The 22,165-nt window shown below is 36.4% G+C and overlaps 2 protein-coding genes across 3 annotated transcripts; one reads left to right on the forward strand and one right to left on the reverse strand.

Moving 5' to 3' along the window:
• The first annotated feature begins 15,478 nt into the window (after positions 1-15,478).
• LOC100680518 (kinesin light chain-like) lies at positions 15,479-17,737 on the forward strand. Its single transcript, XM_003427675.5, has 2 exons — positions 15,479-15,923; positions 16,049-17,737. Exon 2 carries the CDS (start codon positions 16,119-16,121, stop codon positions 17,586-17,588), a length of 1,470 nt encoding a protein of 489 aa, XP_003427723.1. The 5' UTR covers positions 15,479-15,923; positions 16,049-16,118; the 3' UTR covers positions 17,589-17,737.
• On the reverse strand, positions 17,630-20,574 carry LOC100119464 (kynurenine--oxoglutarate transaminase 1-like). 2 transcript variants are annotated; one of them, XM_008214021.4, is made up of 9 exons: positions 20,423-20,574; positions 20,279-20,341; positions 20,124-20,203; positions 19,890-20,037; positions 19,573-19,809; positions 19,266-19,503; positions 19,012-19,178; positions 18,586-18,927; positions 17,630-18,496 (listed from the first exon to the last, which is right to left on the reverse strand). In XM_008214021.4, the coding sequence occupies exons 1-9, from the start codon at positions 20,486-20,488 to the stop codon at positions 18,434-18,436; spliced, it is 1,404 nt and encodes a 467-aa protein (XP_008212243.1). In that variant the 5' UTR covers positions 20,489-20,574; the 3' UTR covers positions 17,630-18,433. The 2 variants fall into 2 exon arrangements, with proteins under 2 accessions (XP_008212243.1, XP_031789466.1); XM_031933606.1 differs by having other exon boundaries at positions 20,279-20,355; positions 20,423-20,529.
• Between the last annotated feature and the right edge of the window lie 1,591 nt (positions 20,575-22,165).

Below are 22,165 nucleotides of genomic sequence, written 5' to 3' on the forward strand. Positions count from 1 at the left end.
AGCTCTCATCCATACATTTATACGCAGTCGTCAACCAGACTGTTTGGCTCTTTGAAAAATCATTAATTGTATTTTTTTGTTATTCAATTATTATAGGTCTTTAATAAAAATATATTTATTTTTTCACCGAAGAGGACCTGTTATTATCACCGAAATTGAAATTGCGAGCGCGAGAGGCACAACGCACGCTATAACGCATATGCCTGAATTTCAGGAGACCAGGAAACACAAATGTGTACACACATGGCAGAGTATAGAGCCGCGATATATGACACATATGTATACACAGCGAGTCAAAGCGCGCAATACCGACAGTCGATGAGCCTATCGGCGACATGATATCCTACTACCGATCACTTCTGCAAATCTTTGGAGTGTCTTTGACGAGCTCGTCGAAGGTGATCGGCTCGAATGACGGGCCTCGCGATGTTTTTTGTTTCTCCGATTTGGTTGCATCGATTGGGAGGGTATAAAAACGCGATGTGCTGAATTTCGCCGCCGACCGCGCTTCTATATATTCACGTTGGGGGTGGGGGTGTGATGTGCGTGGGGGGAGTTTTATGTATATACTATATACTCCAGCTCATGGGAAAGTGCAATATTTTGATTGCGTCGTGGCGCGAGATTCGATTTTCGCGCTCTTTGCTAACGGAAATCTGGATGGAGCGAAAATTTTGTGCGTTGATTTTATTAGTGCGGAATATTTGCTTGTGTTAAATTCGTTGTATGATTGGATGAGATGTGTTATAGATTATAATTTGTCACACCCCAAACTTTCTGAACTTTCTCTATGGGCTAGCCCTATAGATGTGTTGATAACAATTGTAGATGAACATTACTTTGTGATGATATTGGAACGATAATAAAAATTGCCATTATAGTTTACCATTAATAGGCTCTTCTAAAACACTTGGATTCCTGTGGGTATTCAGAATCAAATGTTTCATTATTATTGCTAAATTAGTTTAAATATTAAATATGATTATTTTATCTTTATAAAACTCAGTTTTTCACTTTTAATTCATTGTGTGTTTATTCAATACAATATCTTAACTTGAATTAATTTTTAAGTATAAATACAATATTAGTGCAATTGTGAACAGTTGGTGTCGCTCTTATTATCAGTACTGCCTAAATTTGTAACGCGTTTGATCAGAAGTATTTCTATATATATGCGTTTTGATTAATTATAATGTTTTATAATTATAATGTTCTTATAGCAGCCAGTGGTAAGCACTGTAACACCCCTCGAACTTAAACGGAGAATAAAATGTTTTAATATTTTCTCCCGGGAAGAGCTGAATTATTTCTGTCGCTAGTTGAAAGTGGGTCTTGTCAATTCTGCAAATAAAATAATTAAATAAGATAAATGTTTTTTATTTTCATACATGCATAGTTCATAATCATCATTAATGTAAATTGTGAATGATTTATGCATGCTTGTTTAAAAAAATGCAATAACCCTGGTAGAAAGTTAACGAGTCAAAACCGCTAAGATCTTAAGACTTATTTAACTCATTTAGCTAAAAGTTAACTAAAAATTAAAATAAAATTTTGCTAAGAAATCGCTTAGTAGTCAAAATGTTGTAATCAGAAATATTACAAAAAATATAGGGCTCAAATTAATAAATGGGTTACGTGCGTATAACTACGCATAATTTTATAAAGTTATATTGCAATTTTTTCCCTTTAAATAAAATTGTAACAAATATAATAAAGCCACAATTCCAAATAGTTACCAAAAAATAGCCTTTATTGCGCCCCGGGTAATTTGTTACCTGGCCGAGTGATCATCATTTTTCCCGCATTACTAAACAGCTTAGCCCAAGATCTTGAATTTAAAAACAATAAATTGTCAATAATGACCGTTTCTATAAAAAATGCGAGCTATTTGAAACAGGGTGAAATTGTTCAAAACGAGACTTTTCGGTTTTTCATCGGATTTTCTCACTTTAGACGATTTTTACCCTATTTTAAATTACTCGTAGTCATCGTACCCTATTTTAAATCATCTAAAGTGAATTATCTTGTTAGATTTTAGAGTAAATAAAAATTTGTCAATTTCACGCTTAATGATCAATCTAGTCAACTTATTTCTTATCTTTATCATAAAATAATATTTGTTAGCTTTATACGCTGCTAAAATTAGTCTCCCGTGTCCCTGCTTGAATAAATATTGTTGAATTGTCTGCAAAGAAAATTCAAAAATTTTAAGTGTCTCGGAAGAAATATGAAATTTTCTGCAACAAATATAGGTAGCGTCCTGCTAAAGAGTCTCTCAGCTGACTAGCAGTGACACTTTGCGTTTCCAATACGTTCTTCCTCTCGCATTCTCTCATGCATAGCGCAAGTGTGCAACTTTTGATTTTGCGCATCTTATGCACGCTCCCTCATTACATACTTGCATTGCGCATTACAAACTACTCCGATCCGATTTTCTACACTGAAAAGAAACACAGCCGTTTCTGCTGTAGAGCACGGCAGTTTTAGCAAGTGTCACCGCAGTAGCGACTTTTCAGTAAAAACAGCGAGTGGCCGCTGGTAATTTTGGCAGGTCTCGGCGAGCTGTCTCTACCCACACAGCATGAAATATTTCCGAAATATTTCGGAAATATTGGAACGAAATATTTGAAATCTTCCAGGAATCTTTCGACGAAATATGTCTGAAATAATGTTATGTCCCTCGAATTCCTATATTGAAATCTTTTTTGAAAGAATTCAGAAATATTTCTGAAATTTTTCACGAAATATTTCAGAAATATTACTGCAATAATATCATTTCATAAAATGCCCCGCCCTGCAAATCTCTCATGAAATATTTCCTTGAAAATGTTTCTAAATTATTTTGTGGCACACAGTCTCCTGGGATTTGTATTTGAAATAATTCTGGAATATTTAAGCAAGCTTCCAAAATATATTTCTTTAAAATAATTCTGATCCATCTTGATGTATAAATGCGATTGGGCGCGAGTTGTATTTTGAATTTGAAATAAAGTAAACTGAAATTTTATTATTAAATTAAATCTTTCGATAGTGTGATACTAAACATTATGACCAATAAAATTTCACTAATATAATGTAACAGCATTTATAAAAATAATAAAACACATAACGCAATTAAATATTAAATAAAGAAATTCAAATCATTATCTATAATGCGTCATATACTATACATTAAGTTACATTAGAAATATCGCATGGACTCCTAGACATCATCTACAATGAGTCTTAAGAAGTAACAATCAATTTTATTTATAATGGAACATTTTAGAAAATATTCTACTGAAATATTTTTATAATAAATCTTCAGGAAGATATATTATAATGAACAGTCATGGAATATTTTATAAATGTATTAAGAAATACTCAAGTTTTATTATAAAAGTTTGAATTATAAATTTACAAAATCATTCTTAAATATATTAGGAAATGCTGCCTTGGAATCTTGATGAAATAATTATGTGAAATTTAGCAAGATATATGTATGGAATATTTCATATATATATATCAAGCCACATTCAAAATTTATTTTAAAAGTTCCAATACAAGATTAATACATTACTTCTTAAATATCCCGAGAAATGCTCCATTGGAACATTTCCGAAATAATTACATGATAGTTTGCGAGACATATGTATGGAATAATTCTGAAATATTTCAAGAAATATTCAAACTTTGATTTAAAAGTTCCAATAAAATATTAAGGAATTATTTCATAAATATTTCAAGAAATATTCCATTGGAATATTGTAGAAATAATCATATAAAAGATTCCGAGACATGTGTATGGAATAATTCTGAAATATTTCAAGAAATATCCAAAATTTATTTTAAGAGTTCCAATAAAATATTAAAGAATTATTTCATAAGTATTTTAAGAAATGTTCCATTGGAATATTTCCGAAATAATTACATGATAGTTTGCGAGACATATGTATGGAATAATCCTGAAATATTTCAAGAAATATCCAAAATTTATTTGAAAAGTTCCAATAAAATATTAAAGAATTATTTCATAAATATTTTAAGAAATATTCCATTGTAATAATGAAGAAATAATTATGTAAAAGTTTACAAGATATATCTATGGAATATTTCATAAATTTTTTGAGAAATGTTTAAAAATTCTTTACAAAAGTTCCAAAGAAATGTTTAAAAAAGATTCCAAAAATCTTCCGCAAAATATTTCAGTGTATTATTAAGTAAATAATTCTGAGCAATATTTTATGAAATATTTATGGAATATTTCTGAAATATTTCACGAAATATTTCCATTGAGTCGGTTGATAGCTCTTCTATGGAATATTACTGGAAGGTTTTAGAAATATTCCGTGGATATATTTCACTGAAATATTTCGAAATATTTCATTGAAATCTTTCATACTGTGTGGGTATTCTAGGATATTTAGGTTATGTATCACCTTTTAAACCATCCAAACTCTTAAGAAAATAGTTTTTTTAATGAGTAATATGATTAATTAAATTAAAGTTATTAGTAATAATCATTATAAGAGAGAAAAATACCTTGAATAACAACCATCAACTTATTACCATCCCGTTATCGGATGCAGAGTGAACATTAGCAAATAAGTTACAAGAACATTTTTAATTTTGTTACTTATCAGTCCCATAATGGCCATTATTTTATATTTTATCATAATACTATCATTAAAAAAATTATTTTCTTAAGATTTTTGGTGTTTTAAAAGGTGATACATAACCTAAATATCCTCGAGATAGAGACAGCTCGCCAAGGCCTGCCAAAACTACCAGTGGACACTCGCTATTTTTACTGAAAAGTCGCTACTGTGCCGCACTCGCTAAAACTACCGTGTTTTACAGTAGAAACGGCTGTGTTTTTTTTCAGTGTATGTGCACACAAAGTCTTTGAAACGCCGTGAAACCAACGACGTGAAGTGACTCGCGCGGGTTACGGAGGGATACTGCTCTTTCTTCGCCTCTCCCAACTACCCCCAGCAAAGAAATTCGTCCCTGAAAATGACAGTTTATTGCTACGAAATAGCCCCTACCTTCTTTGAACATCAAGTTAGTAGCGGTCCGCTCTCTGTACCAGGTATATCGCACCTAGTATACCTAGTATACTATCGTGCGCTGTTTTATTGCTGTTAAAGTATCGATGGATTTGCGAGGCAAGACCAAGCATACTCCTTCACTATAAAGTAATTTCGGACCGGTCCAATAATCCTTGAACGTGCCAACGCGGGAATTTTCTCGGGGCTTTTCCATGCAACAATATAGAAAAAAAAAATTACTGCTCAGAGTCGCGGCTATGCCAGGGTGTCGCTGGCGCGTCGCGCGGCCGCCGGGTTAAAGCTGTTTACACGCGTTCTAGCGGGGAAAAGTGTAGGTGTACCTACGCAGATGAGGCTATGTTGTATCTGTGTGAGAGCCTCGGACAGACGTTGGCGCACGGGCAGGCAGCGACAAAACTTAGGTTGTTACTTACAGTGGCAACTACTCACTTAATACTTACAAAACGTATAGTTAAAATTATCATGCATGAACATTTTTACCTTAAGTCGCAAGTTTATCTCCAAACATAGGAATTTATACCATAATTTTTTTTCCAGTGTAGAGTTATAAAGCTGCGCAAAATATACATTATACATATATTCTGAGATTAAGTGATCGAGTAAATAAAAGATTTCTAAAATTACAAAGCAACTATTTCAGTTAGTCATGCTAAAATTTGTATTGGATAATGAGACAGGTATATTTTTTTACATTATCGCTAATCATCGTGCATCTGAATCCATACTATCCTCAATATCTATTCTTCAACAAGCTTTAAAGTACCTCATAGGTATTTCAAAGTATTATATGGAAAAGAATAGTTTCCTACAGAGAAAATATTGATTCTAATAGTAAAAAAATCAATATCAAACAAGATAATAATTATCAAACAAAAACGAACGTTACTCGCTATGATAATCCAAACCGCTTATTTAACTTTGCCAAATTCCAAAAAGTCTGCGTACGTCCAACTGTATAGCACCTATACACCTCAAGCATAAACGAATGCAGCCGAAATCCTTCCGAAAATCCGCGAAAAAAATCTACACTTCAGAAAACATTGACAGCTTTCTCGTCTGTATAATATCCTGGTAAAGTTGACATCCGAGCGATTTGTCTTTTCCACACCTACCGCTGCTACGGCAAGAGCAATTGCTTTTACGAGCGCGCGCTTTGTGTTGGTTCCTCCAATGGCGTTCGAGGCGGCCGTGGTGATAGCGAGAGCCGCCAGAGAGGAAGGAACACGTTGCGCTCAATAGAGAGACGAGTGAGAGGACTGCGACCCATGATCCGTCTATGGTTTCCTGGTTTCTCACGAATGACAGTTCCAAAAAAAGAACGAAACCTTTTGCTTTTGTGATTATTTACCTGGAGGCATCGAGGCACTTGGAGTCTTTTTTCAGTGATTTCTGTGTGCAAGCTTCGTCAGTTTATGGTTTTAATGTATTGTATTTGAGTTGTTTTATTTGTCGTCGGTTTTTAAATAAATTTTGTGCTTATAAAAAATATAATTACAAAAAATTAAAATACTTTCTTCCCACGTCCTATAAGCGTACGCATTACTTTAATATAACGTTATTTATCAATCGTGAGACAGGATATTTCTGGCAAAAATGATTAACGTACCAAAATACATAATAATAATGCATTCTAAGAGTAAACCAGCTGTTCTCCAAATAACAAATCCTTTCTAATCAAACAAGCATATTTGACGTTCACAGCAATCCATGCCTCACAGAACATAAGAGCCTCAATTCACTGCCTGCTTCCGCACGCAGTTCTGCATCAGATAGAGAGACAGGGTTGAGCCATCATCGTTTTTTCTAACCGTCATCGTCCTTCGCCCAAGTACAAGGAGAGAGAAAGAGAGAATGTGCAAGAGAGAGAATATGCTCCGACGCTTCATGCTCGCCTAATTACGGCAGCCCTGAGGCAGATTAGTATGCAGGCGCTTGCGGCACGATAATGATCGGGTGGGCGAGTCGGCTCTCTCTCTCTCTCTCTCTCTCTCTCTCTCTCGCTCTTGACACAAAAGGCAGCCTGCGTTGCTGTGTGGAGCTGCTCGATGTGCCCGCGAGAGGAGCGAGCGAGAGAGTCCTGCAGTGCGGCCGGTTTTAAAGATAAACGTTGCCGACAGGAACTCATGAATAGGCGGAAGGGCATCGTAGCTGGCCAAGAAGTGCATAGGAAGGGCGAGATATTCAAGAGGTGGCTGGAGCTCTTTTGAGTCTTGCATATAGCTAAGTGGGACTACGTGTAGTATAGGTAGAAGGATCTCTTATACGTTATGTGAATGATTATATTTTGCACTAGCTCGACGATCGCCAATATACATTCGACGATATTTACTAGCTGCAAGTCATTTTTTGTCTAATAAACAGCTTTTGCAATAATGAAGACTTTTGCTAATTAATGCGGACTCGAGCCATCGTGCCAGTCACGATTTAAACATAATTATGAAAAACTTTTTTATGAGCTAGTACTTTTCATAAAACGTATTTCGTTTTATTTTATAGTAGCATAATACGCAATACGCAACTAAGTCCTGTGAGTAATTTTTTCTAGAATACAATTGAAAAATATATCAGAAGAAAAATCATAAATTTACAGATTTTCAAAAATTTACAATTTATTTCTGAATATCTATAATAATGAACAGTTGTGATGTTCTCCAATTAAAAGTAAAAATTTAGCTAATACTTGCGATCCTTTATTGAAACAGTTCTTCCCATGAACCGGCAAAAGAACCACCGCAAAAACCACCAGCTCTCTAACAAATCCAGAAAAACAAATGCATAAAACAACATCATGAAAACTTACACTCTGTAACTTTCCCGAACACCACCCACCCTACGCACCACCCCAGCCAGGAGCGTAACATCACCCGAGTCCTCTCTTCCAGAACCAGGTATAGAGTCGTAAAAGGGACGCCGGGAGCGCGTTGCGGCTTGACTTTACGAGCTTTTGACGGTGAGCCATCGAAACGGCTGTTGCAGCTGCGGGTGCGTCCCTAAAGGGCGCACGCCTACGCACTTTTACTAGGGAATCATGAGGGCTGAATTGGTCCTTGGTCTTGGGAGCAGCCCTTCGAAGGGTCCCCTAGTGCACGTGTACGCGTGTACCTCTCGAGCGCTCCCTTTCTTCCTGCGCGAAGGACCGCAAACTTTTTTTCTTCCTTCTCTCTTTCTCCGGCACGTTGCCGTATAGCTATATGTGTATACATTCGACATGGGCTCGGCTAAGGATGAGCCAGAGGAAAGGGGAGACCTTTCGAGAGTTCGACGACTGCGCGCTGGAAGAGGAACGAAAGTTGGTGTTACGGTACGAAATCGCAGTGGACAGAGCTGCCGCGCGCGCTCGGACGCGTGTACCTACCTACTCGAGAAAGAGAGAGAGAGAGAGAGAGAGAGAGAGAGAGAGAGAGAGAGAGAGAGGGATGTTGCCAAGGGCAGGGAGAAGTGAAAGTCAAATTGAAGACTAAAATGAACAGGATCGCAGGAAGGCCTGTGCGTGATTTATTTTTCGACTTTGATTTCTTGCTGCGCGCGAGAAGAGGCCTTTTTCAGCGCTGCTCCTGCTTCTTGAGCCTATATTATTGGCTCTCGTATGTACGGCCAGCGGAAGGACAAAGGAGCGGTGGAATGGTATAGGTTTATGGCTCGTGCAAGAGATCCCGAAGGAGATTCGCATTTGGTGTAGAGGCTATTGTGCAGTGCTTGCCAGGGTGTACTTGTAAGGATAATAATAATTGTCTTTTTGTTGGCCGGAAGAGGATGTGGTGCTATGCGATTTTATTTTTGATGCGATGGAACGTATAGCATTGTCTGGCGGACAATAGTACGTTGGATTTTGGATGAATGAGCCAGATGGAACGTCTTAGTAGGAAAAATTTTTTATTAGCCCCGCATAGTCGCAAGTATAATAATTAGTTTCGAGGAGATTTTGAAAAACTAGACTTGGCGCAGTGCGCTGCGCGCACTGTAGTAGACTATAATTTCATTAACTTATTAAATGAAATATAAATACTTGATTGATATTTTTAATATTTGTTTTCTATCACAGAAATATATCAAACTTTACAATATATGATTCATTTCGCGCTCATATAAATTTCAAAATTGCCGCGGTTTTGTCGCCAACTTCCTTTTAAAATTTTAAGGTTATGTCTCGAAAATAGAATAGTCTCGAGAGTAGAATGTCTCTAGAATATTATAAATACACAAATTATAATTTGATATGTATTATAGTATTATATTACATTTTTAATATTAGAATCAATTTTATAAATCAAAAACAAATCAAAAAATTCTAACGATACTTTTGACGCATGCGCACTTCATGAGCCAATCATATTGACACATTCTTGGCTTCACTTCATCCGGTCATGACTTTTTTATATAGGGATTTTTATATAGGGATACTTTTGGGTCGCCAGAGCGGTATCATAAATAATCTTTACAAAATGTAGTTAATAATTTGTATTAACTTTACGTAAATTTGGATAATCATACAAACCGTTCGAAACCACACTAAATTGCGTGTACACTTTATTTTTCGTTGCTGTGAAAATGAACTTTTACATAAAATATCATGTATATTTTAGAGAAATTATTATTTTACATAAATTTTGTGTCACAAATGTCCTGAAATGATTTTCAGTTGCATAGCCACCCTTGAAATGAATAAGCTAATCATTCAAGCTTCAAGTTTTTCCTTTTCTATCAAAATTAATTATTTTACAGCCATGACAGAATAAACCAGAATTTGTTATAAAATACAGGTAAAAAGAGTACAAAAAAAAACACTCATACTCTCACAGATATTTTGTCTGATGAACATAAAAGTGTGAGTAACTTTTGCAAGTCATCATTTCGAAAAATATCAACATTTACTCTCTCAGACTGGTTCGCTCGGCTCTAATTGCACAATATTCGAGACCGTAATACGTTGTTAGACCAACGGCACACTCCGCTCTCGTATCTGAACCCGTCACAGATCTCCAAGCATCAGCTAACAAGCCAATTAACAAAAATCAAAAAGAAGAAAGCACAAACCGCAGCCGACCATCGAGCCTATAGTACAGACAAGCTGCTCTCCGCTGCTCTCTGTTTCGACACATCCCTTTTTCTCTCATCCTCCGTCTTCCTTCTTCTCCTTAGGGCTCCCCCTGTACGCACTTCTCTCCGGCGCGCGCCGCCTGCGTCTCTCCCCCTGTGTATGTGTGTGTGTCTGCGCACGCATAAAATTGCCGACTCGCGTCCCTAAAACCACTTGCTGGCCAAGCATAGAGTCCTGGCACGGCTGCCCTTAAAGTAAAGCTTGCGAAGGGCGTTGGTTGCTGTCCGCCAGGCGCCGAACGATTTCACCCGCTGTGTGCGTGTATTGGCTCTTCGCGTGTTATATGAGAGTATGTGCGAGAACATGCGTGGAATCGCGAGCGATAGAGGACTAAGGCGAGACATCAATTAGGAGAACAGCAGGAGATCAGAGTTAGCGTCAACTTTTCGACTATTTGGGAGTGCGTGCTTAAATGTATAGGTATACGCATGGCGTAATAGGTGCGTGCCAACGTGAACAGCTGGAGGTGGGCTGTGGGATGTTCGAAGAAGAAGTGCGATGGCTGTGGAGCGAGGTGCCGCTGATTCGACTGGTTGAGTGAAGATTTTGACTCGATTCCTTTCATTTGGTGTATATAACTAAAAAGTAAAATGTAAAATAACAAGCTATATGATTATTTCATTGGGTTATTGTATAGCTAAGTTCAGAATCTGCTGTATTTCATCGTGAAATATTCCACAAGATACGCTTTATTTGAATGTAACAATGTACGGAGAGAAACAGTGCAGTAAAATTTACTAAAACTACAGACAATTTCACTAAAAAGTACAGTAATTTCGTTACAGAGCCAGAAAAGTGGGCACTGTACAGTAAAATTTACTGGTCCCGGTCAGAACAGGATTTTTTCTGAGGGTTTTTTCTAAGGTTCTTCAATTTCAATTAAATCGCCAAAAACGTTGTATCGTGACGCGATGATGCCGGAAATTCGATTTTTTATGATTTTCAATGCCATACAAATTACTATACTGCTTGCAGCACATGTAGATGGTAGAAATTCAGATGGATAAAAATGCTGAAAACTGCATTTGCGGAAGGGCCAAAATTAAAGAAAAATAAAAATAGCTTATAGTTAAAATTATGTGCATATATATATATATATATATATATATATATATATATATATATATATATATATATATATTAATGTTCCACCTATTTAAATTTAATTTTGTATATTCATCAATATGTTTATTTGTCGTCAATAACTTCGTGTACTTTATAAATCATATACGAGTATAACTATATATTAGTAGATGAGCAACGTATCGTAAAAAATACAAACAAAAAATGAGCAAAATTAAATACGAGATGAATTTACTGTGGGAGCAAAGTCGAAGAATATTCTTTATTCTCGTAGTTTTATCATTTACTATTTTTTTAAAGTCAATTAAGATAGAAAGTCCGCACTGGCATGCAAATGAAAGATTAATTTCTTTTTTACTTTTATCTCAGATCAAAATAGCTTATTATTCAGACTGCAAAACTAGACTATAATTCAGCAATGCATAGTAATAAATAGATTTTCTTTACTTTTATAATATGGTAGATATTAATCACGCACTTAATTAATAGTCATAATTTCATAAACCACACTTCACCGTCACTCCATATTAGTGTTCAACCAAAACGCATTCAAAAGAGTTATCTATCATATGTATCCAACAATCGTTTAATTTTTTTCAGTAATCCCTGCAGCAATTTATTTGTTATGTGAGTAATTCTTTATTTCCCTGCGAGAATCCCTACGTACGCCAAAACAATCCTTTTAAAAGAAGAATTACCGAAAAATTAAACTACCGAAAATGGATTGGTTAATTGTGATAAATCGAGAAGTGTGATTGGCGGATGACGACGCTGTAGCGAATAGCGTAGTAGATCATCCTATATAATGCCGCTAAATTTGTTATTTCTCACCTAAAAATGTAGCGCACTTAGATGCACCTAGTTTTAAAATGGGCAATTGATCCGCCCGCCCCCCCCCTCTCTCCCTCACCCCTGACGGATTCCGTCGCACCCACGGCGTCAAGTTCGGAAGTGCGTTCTGCGGATAAACAAGAGAGACAGCTGTACATACGGAAGCTTACCGTGACCTGATGGCCGCAACGCGCGCGCACGCACACTGGACGTTCGGCGAGCCTCCATCAGCGTCCTGCTCTCCTAGTGAAAAAATCAAGTTTGTTTTGTACCTTTTTTTTTTTTTTTTTTTTTTTTTTTTCGTTTTTCGACACCTTTATTAAGTCTTCCGAGTTATGAGCGAAAACAATATTGACGCGAATGTAGTCAGTACGAAAATAGAAAGAAAAACAAACGAAAAAAGACACACTCGATTGAAGTGGTATAACTGTGTATATTGGCTTGAAGCTTGCGGCTCATGAAGCGCTGTGTGTGGATGTGTACATTGGCGAAGGCGCGTATCCGTCGAGCAAACGAGACAGGCGATGAGAGACAACGAAAGAGTTGAGTCTGCAGACGGACACGTGTCGGTCTTGCGATCAGGGATACATGAGGAGGAACGACGTCGGGTTGGCCTCTGCTCGCCCGGTCGATCCTGCCCGCTGTCAGAAGGTATTTCAAGGATTTTTTGGGGTTATGAGAGGGAATAAGCACATTACTGTGTCAGCGGAATTTGACAAGTTTTACGATACGCTGTTTAAGGAGCTCCTTTCAAGTTCAACTCGTTTTATTGGCGTAAATTCTTTGTTTGCATATTTCATACGTTGTTATTATTTGAAAACTAAAACAAGTGTATTGTTGAAACATTTTGCTTTCTTTTACAGGAAACTTTGTAATAGTGAAATTTTCAGTTTCACTAAAACTTTATAGAAACGCATTTGGAGGTGTTCAGAGTTGGAATCCTCCAACCATTTTGGCTTCTCTTTTGAAGTTTTACATTTTCGTACATCCTTCGTCCACCAAACTGAGTAGGGCTCAGGATCAAACTGGTCTGCTTTTTCTGCATCGTCCTGTCGTCTGCGTCTAGCAGCGTAATCAGGTCGTTATCTTTGAACAGCATTGTCCGGCCATCCTGTGGACAGACACCCTGACACCTACGTTCCTCTGTATCGGGTCAGGAAGCGTAAATTCAACTCTGTGACCTACGTTCCTCTGCATCAGTCTGAGGAGCATTTCATACGTTCAGCTCTTTGGCCACCGTCTAAGAACATTCATAAGCAGCGTTGCAGCTTTATCTCTTTTATCTTTCTTCTTCATCTTCCGGAACCTTCTTCAGGAAGGCCGTAGCATAATTGCTGCGTGTGTGTGTGTATGTATGTATACCGTCATAAATCTGGAAGTACGCCACCGATCGTAATAGAATTTGACATGCATGTATATTTTTTGATTCTTAATTCAGGACATTCTTTTTTATGATTATAACCATTTTATGGTCATTTAATGGCCATTTTTCGATTTTTCAAAAAGTATATTTGCTTTTTTAATGATATGATTAATACAATATATTCAGCAATAGTGTTTCCAAAAGAGGATTAAAGTGCCTACTTTTTCACGCAAGATTTTTAAGATTGACCGTTCCGTTCAATTGTTATGATAAAAAAGGTAATTTTAAAAATAATTGAATATCTCTAAAACTAAATTGTCAAGCGTTTGGATAAAATTTATGACAATAAAAACTGATATTTATTTACTATAAAAATTGTAAGCTTTTTTGGCAACTAGTTTTTGAAAAAAAATCGTAAACCAAAAAAATGGGTTTTCTCTGGCCTACGATTACAGGAGTAAAAAGACTTTACGTTGAAATTTTGGGAAAAGGTAGATCTTTTGCTTGCCTCGACTAAGTTCTTTTTGCAGCTTATGAAACCTATTAGTTGAAAGGGTATTAAGATTCAAATTCTTCGTCTCTCACACTGTATACCATGCATAACTGAAAATTACTATTTTTGTTATATCTTATAACTCGCTAACTAAAGTTCAGAATGTTTTGAGAAAATTCATGGTTTTATGAGGTTATGAGAACCCTATGGTATTTAAAATATTTGTAATTAGCGACCCCGAAAATCCCTTATAGTACATAGGTTGAAGCGTAATTAGAATATTTTACAATTCCAGTACATATAGTGTAAAAGGGGCTTTATCGTTTTATTGCATTTATATTTTTGTTTAAACGTTTAAAAATTTTTAAATTACAACATAAAATTTGATGTGAAATTTAATGCAATTATTTTTAACAAGGAAAAAGAGATTGACTAAGAAAATATTTTTTTAAAAACGTCGGCATATCGAAGGGAGGCGAGCCAGAGAGAGAGGATAATATTAACTAAGATGATAATACCATCCATGGAGAATTATTTAGCAAGAGTTTCTCAATAAAACTCTTACCTTTGGGTAAAACCAAAACTCTAGCTGTGTGAGGTTGGTAGGTTTAGGAATTTCGGTTTTTATTTGAAATAATATTTTAGGACTCAAACTCTTACTGAATGGGGTAGGTGGGTTTAAAGATTTTAGTTTTTAATCTCACTTTGCGCTCGCTCGCCTTTCTCCAACGTGCAGACATATTTAAAATTTTGATTTTTGCGTAGGCTTATGTACTTAGGATTTAATATTTTCGTTTTATGTTAGCAACTTGCTGTGCCTGGTGTGGATGGTTTTAGGGGATTTTAGTTTAGTATTATTCTTTCATTTGCATCTCGCTATGCATGGGGTAGGTAGATTTAAGTTTATGGGATATATTAATATTTACATATGATATTCAAATCTTGGGTAACTAGATTTGGTGCTTGATTAGGATTCTTGTTTTTTAATTTTAGTTTGACATATTCTTATTTATCGGTGCAGCTACCAGTAATTCGAACATTTTCGAATTTATGCAGGGTCGTCCGATGGCTGACTTCAGGGGACGCAGCGGATTGCTCTTACCGCGATGCCCCCTGAAGTTGGCATTTGAGCGACCCTCCGAATAATCCAGCACTGCCCGCTCTCCCCGCTTTCTCGCTGCTGCCTGCTGCTGCCGCTCGCTGGCTCGTGGCGCTGCTGTTGTTATGCTGCTGTGAGCTCAGCTGACCCGGAGCGTTGAAATGAAGAGTGGGAGAGCGCGATATACTCGCGTAAAATCTAAAAAGATATTTAGTAAATTTTAGTTTTTATGTTTCATAATTTTTTCACAAGTCTAGGAAAAAATTATCTTACTACTGCATATACTCTATACAACAAAGCAATTATATTGAATATTCAAAGGAATATGAGGAAACCTTATCACTGCTCAAAGAAATTCTTGGCATCTGTTAAGTGACGAAGTTTCTCGAAGTAAGAATCGAGAAACGTCGACACTTACATGAATTCAAAACAATTCCACCCCTCACTTGAGCAGAGCTAGCGCAGCAGCTTTCAAGGCTTGCGGCGTTGCCAGGCCCATAAGGCCGAGGCAATGAGCCAAGCCAAGAAAACTGCAACGCTGGAGCAGGGGAGGCTAACGGGACCACACGTCAGAGGTAGCACAAAGCTTACTCCCTCTCCCTATTTCTCTCCCTCTCGGACTTTAGCGTCGCTTGCTGAAGCCAAGCGGCGGCAGAGCGCTTTGTGCCCGCATCCAGAGCGGAGGTTCAGTTTTTCGATTAGTTAAATATTGTTTCTTTTACCAGTTAGTGTTTTGAATTATTTCACCGCAATTTATAGTTTTGAATTCTTGTATTTCACGCGATATTCAGTAAAATTGAATTATTATGACTTGGTCTGGTTCGATTGATCTTTCCCAGTACATCAATCTTTTTCCAAAGTTCTCAACGAGTATTTCGACCCAGCGTCTCTAGAAAGATAAGGTAAAAATCACATCTTAAAATTTATTCAAATATATATATGAATCACTTCTAGACAAAAATCATCCAGATACATTGGCTATCAAAAACGACCTTAGTAAAGTGCTTTCAAATCTTTATTTATTTAGCGAGGCTACAAAAATAACGCAAGGGGTATCCGATCTAAAAGCAGCAAATAATTAAGATCTTCCAGATAAAATGCTAGAAAAAGGAAATATTGCTATTGCTCTTGTGCAGCAAGGAAAATACAACGAAGCCTTAGCAATATTTGAGGAAGCATATGAAGATCATAAAAAAATACTTGGAGAAGATCACCCTCATTCTATGATGATTCAACGTAATATAGGAGAAGCATTAAAATCTGTGGGAAAATATGATGAGGCATTAAAAGTCTTAAAGACTGTTTACAAAAAACAGAAGAAAGTATTAGGTCCCGATAGTCCAGATACTATATTGACGGTAAACAGCATAGGATACACACTCCATGGACAAAATAAGTTAACCGAAGCTTTAAAACTTCTTCAGGAGTCGTTGGAGAAATGTAGAATAGTACTTGGACCAGAACATCCCTCAACCTTGAAGGTTATTAATTCCATCGCAGTAATACTGACGCAAGAAAAAAAATACGGCGAATCATTAAAGCACAGTAGGGAAGTTCTTAAAATCCAAGAAAAAATTTTGGGAATCCATCACAATGACACTTTATCTACAAAGCATAACATAGCTACAGCGCTTTTTGAATCGGGTAAGCTTGATGAAGCTTTAAAAATTTATAAAGAAATCCGCAGTAAGGAAAAAGATTCGACTCGCCCTGATAGTTTATCTACAAAAAAAAATATGCTGTTGATTCTGACGATACAAGGCAAACTTGACGAAGCTTTAAAATTGAGTAAAGAATTGCTTAACGCTCAAGAAATCGTGTTCGGAAAGAGACATAAAGAGACCTTCCTGACAAAGATATCGATGGTAGAGATATTGAATCGTGCGAATAAGAGTTATTCTGCTTTTAAAATATTGCGCGAAATTTTTGAAACTGCCGATGATGATATTTTGAACACAATAGGAAAGGATAAAATCACCGAATGGATGAACGGGGTGGAGAGGGAAACAGGTTTATTATTCAGTGTTATTAGAAGAAACGACCCTGGAGAATTACAAGAGCTATTTGATTACGGACGAGATGTTAATAGCGCGGATAAAAACGAATCGACTTTACTCCATTATGCTGCTGCGAACGGTCACAATAGAATTGTAGAGGTTCTATTGAAAAACGGAGCCGATGTTAATTTGATCAACATCAAGGGAGACACGGCACTTCACGAGGCTGCAGCAAACGGTTTACTGAATATTGTTATGAATTTGCTCAAATTCGGATCGATGTACGACGTACGAAACAATGAAGGCGCGACCGCACTCGACCTGTGCAAAAATGAGAATTCTAGACGTTTACTGAAGTCGGTTAGAGAAGCATTCGCGTACGCGGAGGTAGGAGATGGGCGAATTATACATACACTTAACGATCTTCAACCTGACGAATTAGAAGCTGTTCAAAAAACTAGGAACAAAGAAGGAAAAACGTTTTTTCAATTGATTATTATGCAGAAACACAAACACCTTCCTAATATAGTGCTGGATATTATTCGCGGTAAAAAAATAGTGTTTAAATAGGGGCTTGTTTTATAAATACTTCGACATATTGTAATCTATTATAAGTTCTGATTATAGTTTATTTAGTTAATTAGCGTTACCTGTAACAAATACAATTACATTGTACTGATTACGATTGCTAAATATATAAGATACACAAAATAAAAGACTGCTGATAATTCATTTATTCCTAGCTTCCTATAATTGTTAACCAATTAATTGTTCGCATGCAATGTATTATATTTGAGTATAAAATGTATTCTGTATATTTTTAAAAAGACTAACTTAATTTTTTTACATTATAATATGTTTTTTTTAAACAAAACTTTCATAGAAATCATTTTGTTGACAATATTGGCTTACAATTTTAACATTTGCAAGAAAACAAAGCATACGCGATATCTGAACATACGACAACTTTACTTCCGCTGACTAACTGGTCCCATCTCAAACATACAAACATTTTTCAATCTTAATAGGAGGCAATAATTTACTGATATTTTTTCACAACGATTTTCCAAATATTTTTACTATGAGTAAATAATGATTGAAATATGATGTATTTATACAAGAAAAAAACTGAACAAATATGGAATAATAACTTATATTTGCCAGCATTTTACCTTGCAAAAGAGTTGTCTTTCTAGACTTTTTAGATAACTATACTATAATTGCTAACAATAGTTTATAAACTATACTTGTATGGCCTTTCGAGGAAAAGATTACTGATATCCATGAGTAATCCACATCATAGCACTCGTTTAACGCGCCGACAACGAATTACTTCAAGAGAGAGAGAGAGAGAGAGAGAGAGAGAGAGATTCATCTAACTAATTACAATCCTATATTACAGATATTAATACGAATTAATATCGGTACTGCAACAATTTCTGCAGCTGCTCCTCTGCTTTCTTAAGGGTTTTGTCGCTCTGAAATATAAAAAACGGCATTAGCATTTTCCAATATATTTTAAAATTTAATCAATTTTTTTTCAAAAAATAAAAAAAAAATAAAATACCTTATGATAGCATAATCGAGAATAGTTATCTCCGAGATGCTTGTATCCATCAGCATAGAATGAGGAAAGGGGCAGTACAACCACACCAGCCTTGCTGAGTAGCCACTTGGAAAACTCCATACTTGCGTCCTCTGTCTTCACAAGCGGTTTACCCCTGAGGGTCGTCCAATCAAGTGTCAAACAATATCCGCCACCTGGTACGATTGGTCTGAGACCCACCTTTTCTAACACTTTAACCATAAAGTCGCGCTTGGCCTGAACCTCGCGGTTGTGAACTGCGAAGAACGAGTCAGGTTTGCCGAAGTCTCGGTATTCTTGCTCGAAGCCGAATGCTAGAGCAGCCTGCAATGATCGTTTAAAAGTTCAATTTAGATATAGTAGTATATTATAAAGATGCATGCCTTTGTTACTCGTATCGTATCATACCTGTTGTGGGGTTGGTGCAGTCTCTGAGGTCTTCTTGTGAATGGTCTTGAGATGGTTTAATATATTTGCTGGTCCATAAGCCCAACCAACTCGGAATCCCGCTACACTGAACGATTTGCTCGATGATCCAATAGTTATGGTGCGCTCCCACATTCCGGGTAAAGAAGCTGCAGATGGAACAATAACCACATTAGATTTATTACTATATATTATATTGTAAAGATTTTTATAATCTGTAACGCGAGTAAGCTTACCGATTCTAATGTGCGGCTTGTGAGCGATCCACTCGTGGGCCTCGTCAGAGATCACGAGGGTGTTGTACTTTTTGGCCAGTCCAGCAATAAACTCGAGTTCGTCGAGGGTATACACTTTGCCCAATGGGTTCAATGGGTTGTTCAGCAAGATTCCTTTAGTCTTATTGTTAAAGAGACTCTCCATTTGCTCGCGATCGATCACCCAATCCTCACCTGTGATTTGACCGCTCTTTTTCGCCTAAGATCCGATACCACGCGTTAAAGTTATTCGATATTTATTACGAAATAATGAAATTAAAAGACTTACGAGCTTGAGATTGGTGAACCTAGGTACACCACGAGCCAATTGGATCATGGGCAAGTACATGGTATAGGCCGGTTGAATAACGATCCATTCGTCTCCGGGTGAGGTGTGGCCCTGGAAAGCGTCGTAGACTGCGCCAGTCGCACCGATTGTGGCGAAAACGTTCTTCCCCGGTACCAAGTCATGGCCAACGAGAGGTGAGTAGAACCGAGCCACTGCTTCGAGGAACCTCGGATAACCCTGTTTTGCAAGATTTTTGTAATTCATCATTTCGATTAAATAGAAGATCAAACAAGATTGAAAAAAGTAATGATACTCACAACAGGGAACTGGAGCTGGTTGATCGCAGGATCGTCGGAGAGTGTCGCATCTGCCAAGGCTTTTCTTATGTGCAAAGGCGCTGCGTCGTCCAGGATATCGACTCCGAGATCAACTTTTTTGAAACGCATATACGGCTCCAGATCATCCCTTGATTTTAAAATAATATACATTAGCTTCGATTTTTTGGAATCTCGTGAGTACTGTAGTATGTCGACCGAAAGAAGGAAACTTACAGAGCCGAGTAATTCACTCCAACGATGTGAGCGGGAAAATCAAACTTACTGGCTTGAGACGTTGACACCCAGGTCACAATCTTAAAAATTATAAGCATTGCATTATTTTTTTTGTGAAATTCGATTAATCGCGCGAGGAAAAATGTACAACTTACCACTATTAATAAGACATAAGTCGCCATGCTAGATTTTTTCTGGTCCATTGCAACTTCTATACTCTGCAAAAATATAACTATTTTTAATTAGTAAAATATAATAGCACAGTAAGTAGAGCCTTTCACCCTAAGCTTGACACTCACTCTGCCAGACAGCAAGCCTAGGCGACAGTAACTAGTTGGAAAGCTAATCCGCCAAGTGACTAACATACGATCGGTTATGAATGCTTTTATACCGAGCACTTCCTTATCCGTATCTCTGCAGCAGGTACTTCACCTCAAGCGGCCGATGTCAACTGTTCCGCAAAGATAAGCATGATAATTTCGCTGAAATTCGCAAATTTCTGTAAATACGAGTAAATGATAAAGAAAACAAAATCGGGATTTTTATTCAATAGAGGGGTTCCCCTTCTAGACGACCAGGGACTTCCTTGTGTATATAGCTGTCTTTAATTTGTGAAAACCCGCGTATTATGTTTGTAGCGCGTATGTATATAGAGATACTATGTTGGATGACTCACCGAAGCAAAGACATTACGAAAATCATACAGCCCAGCTTTAGCTACATAGTATTATAAGTTTAAAAATATATATTTTTGCGTAGTTTTCAAGTTTGTATTTGAAAATTTATAATGTAAACTTACATTAAAACCAATATTGCTTACATTCCCTTGTGCAACTTCAGAAAATATAACAAAATGTAACAAATAATAAAAGCTCCTTAGATTATATCGTCGCACCCTACAAAGAGTAGTACTGTTCAAATTTTCCAGCGAAACCTTCCAAAACCTCCTCGTCTGCGGGCTCGTAAACGCCCTCGCCTTCGGCTCGGGGTAACTCGCCTTGATTCGTACTGCAAAATCCACACTCGGCCTAAAAAAGCCCACTTTACGCCCTTGGTACACAATATACTATTTCATCGCTTTCTGCAGCACTTATTATACAATTACCCGAAAATGAATAAGTAATGTAACCAAAGATAATATACCATGCTATACTAATAATAAAAATATTAATCAAATAAATAAATTGATCATCTTTATCATTTTCTATCAATGTATAATTCCAAATAATACATATAATAAGAAGCATTGAATCTTAATCAGGTAATATGTACGCTCACCGCGAATGTTCGTTTTTAGCAGATAAGAGTTTAGTGAAATACATGCAGTATGCACGTTGTCAAATAAGCAATTCGATTTTACCGAATAGCTTGTAGATATGATTGGATTTACATACCATTCCACATGCACAATTTTAATTTTAGTGTAAATTATAATTTTATCAATAACATTACAAATGACAACTATATCCTTCTAAAAATTTCGATAGATTTTTAAGAAGTTCTATTTGTCGTGTGATTATTTAGTGAAGAAAGGCGCGTTTGTGGTTCAATTTCGAATTCAAATTTGTATTTCATTTTTAGAATAATAAGTAAAGCAATAATACTTGTAATAGAACGAGATGTTAACATAATTATGTAAATAGTATGTTCACTAAATACTTCAAATTACATTTAATATATTCATAATATCAGTCTCAAATCAGCATACATTTTTAATGCGCACTACCTGCTAAATCATATGCTTTTAGTACGTACTAAAAATACGTACAAAAAATATGAATTTTTTTCAACAGGGCTTGCAAAAGAATATAAATAATGAAATACTTATAAGCAATCGTAATATCTTCATTTCTATAAGTTTCACAAGTGATCTGTTGGGAATATTCTTGATCCCTCGGCTCAAATCTAATGCTTTGTTGGCTAAACCTCTCTTTCCCCAAAGAATCATGCTTAATTCAGTCAAAAAAATTTGTGGTTTATGGGTTTGAAGCAGATCCTATTGCAGTACTTCAATATACAAAAACCCTCACCAAGATATATCT

This window comes from Nasonia vitripennis, chromosome 1 (genome assembly GCF_009193385.2).
Source record: "Nasonia vitripennis strain AsymCx chromosome 1, Nvit_psr_1.1, whole genome shotgun sequence".
In the NCBI taxonomy this organism is placed as follows: domain Eukaryota; kingdom Metazoa; phylum Arthropoda; class Insecta; order Hymenoptera; family Pteromalidae; genus Nasonia; species Nasonia vitripennis.

Bases quoted from the DNA above. Each gene is read 5' to 3' on its own strand.
- LOC100680518 (XM_003427675.5), top strand. From the start codon at position 16,119: ATGCTAGAAAAAGGAAATATTGCTATTGCTCTTGTGCAGCAAGGAAAA.
- LOC100119464 (XM_008214021.4), bottom strand. From the start codon at position 20,488: ATGTTAGTCACTTGGCGGATTAGCTTTCCAACTAGTTACTGTCGCCTA. The intron at 19,504-19,572 runs GTAAGTCTTTTA...ATCGGATCTTAG, and splicing joins GGTTCACCAATCTCAAGCTC to GCGAAAAAGAGCGGTCAAAT. The intron at 19,179-19,265 runs GTAAGCTTACTC...TTCCATCTGCAG, and splicing joins CAAGCCGCACATTAGAATCG to CTTCTTTACCCGGAATGTGG.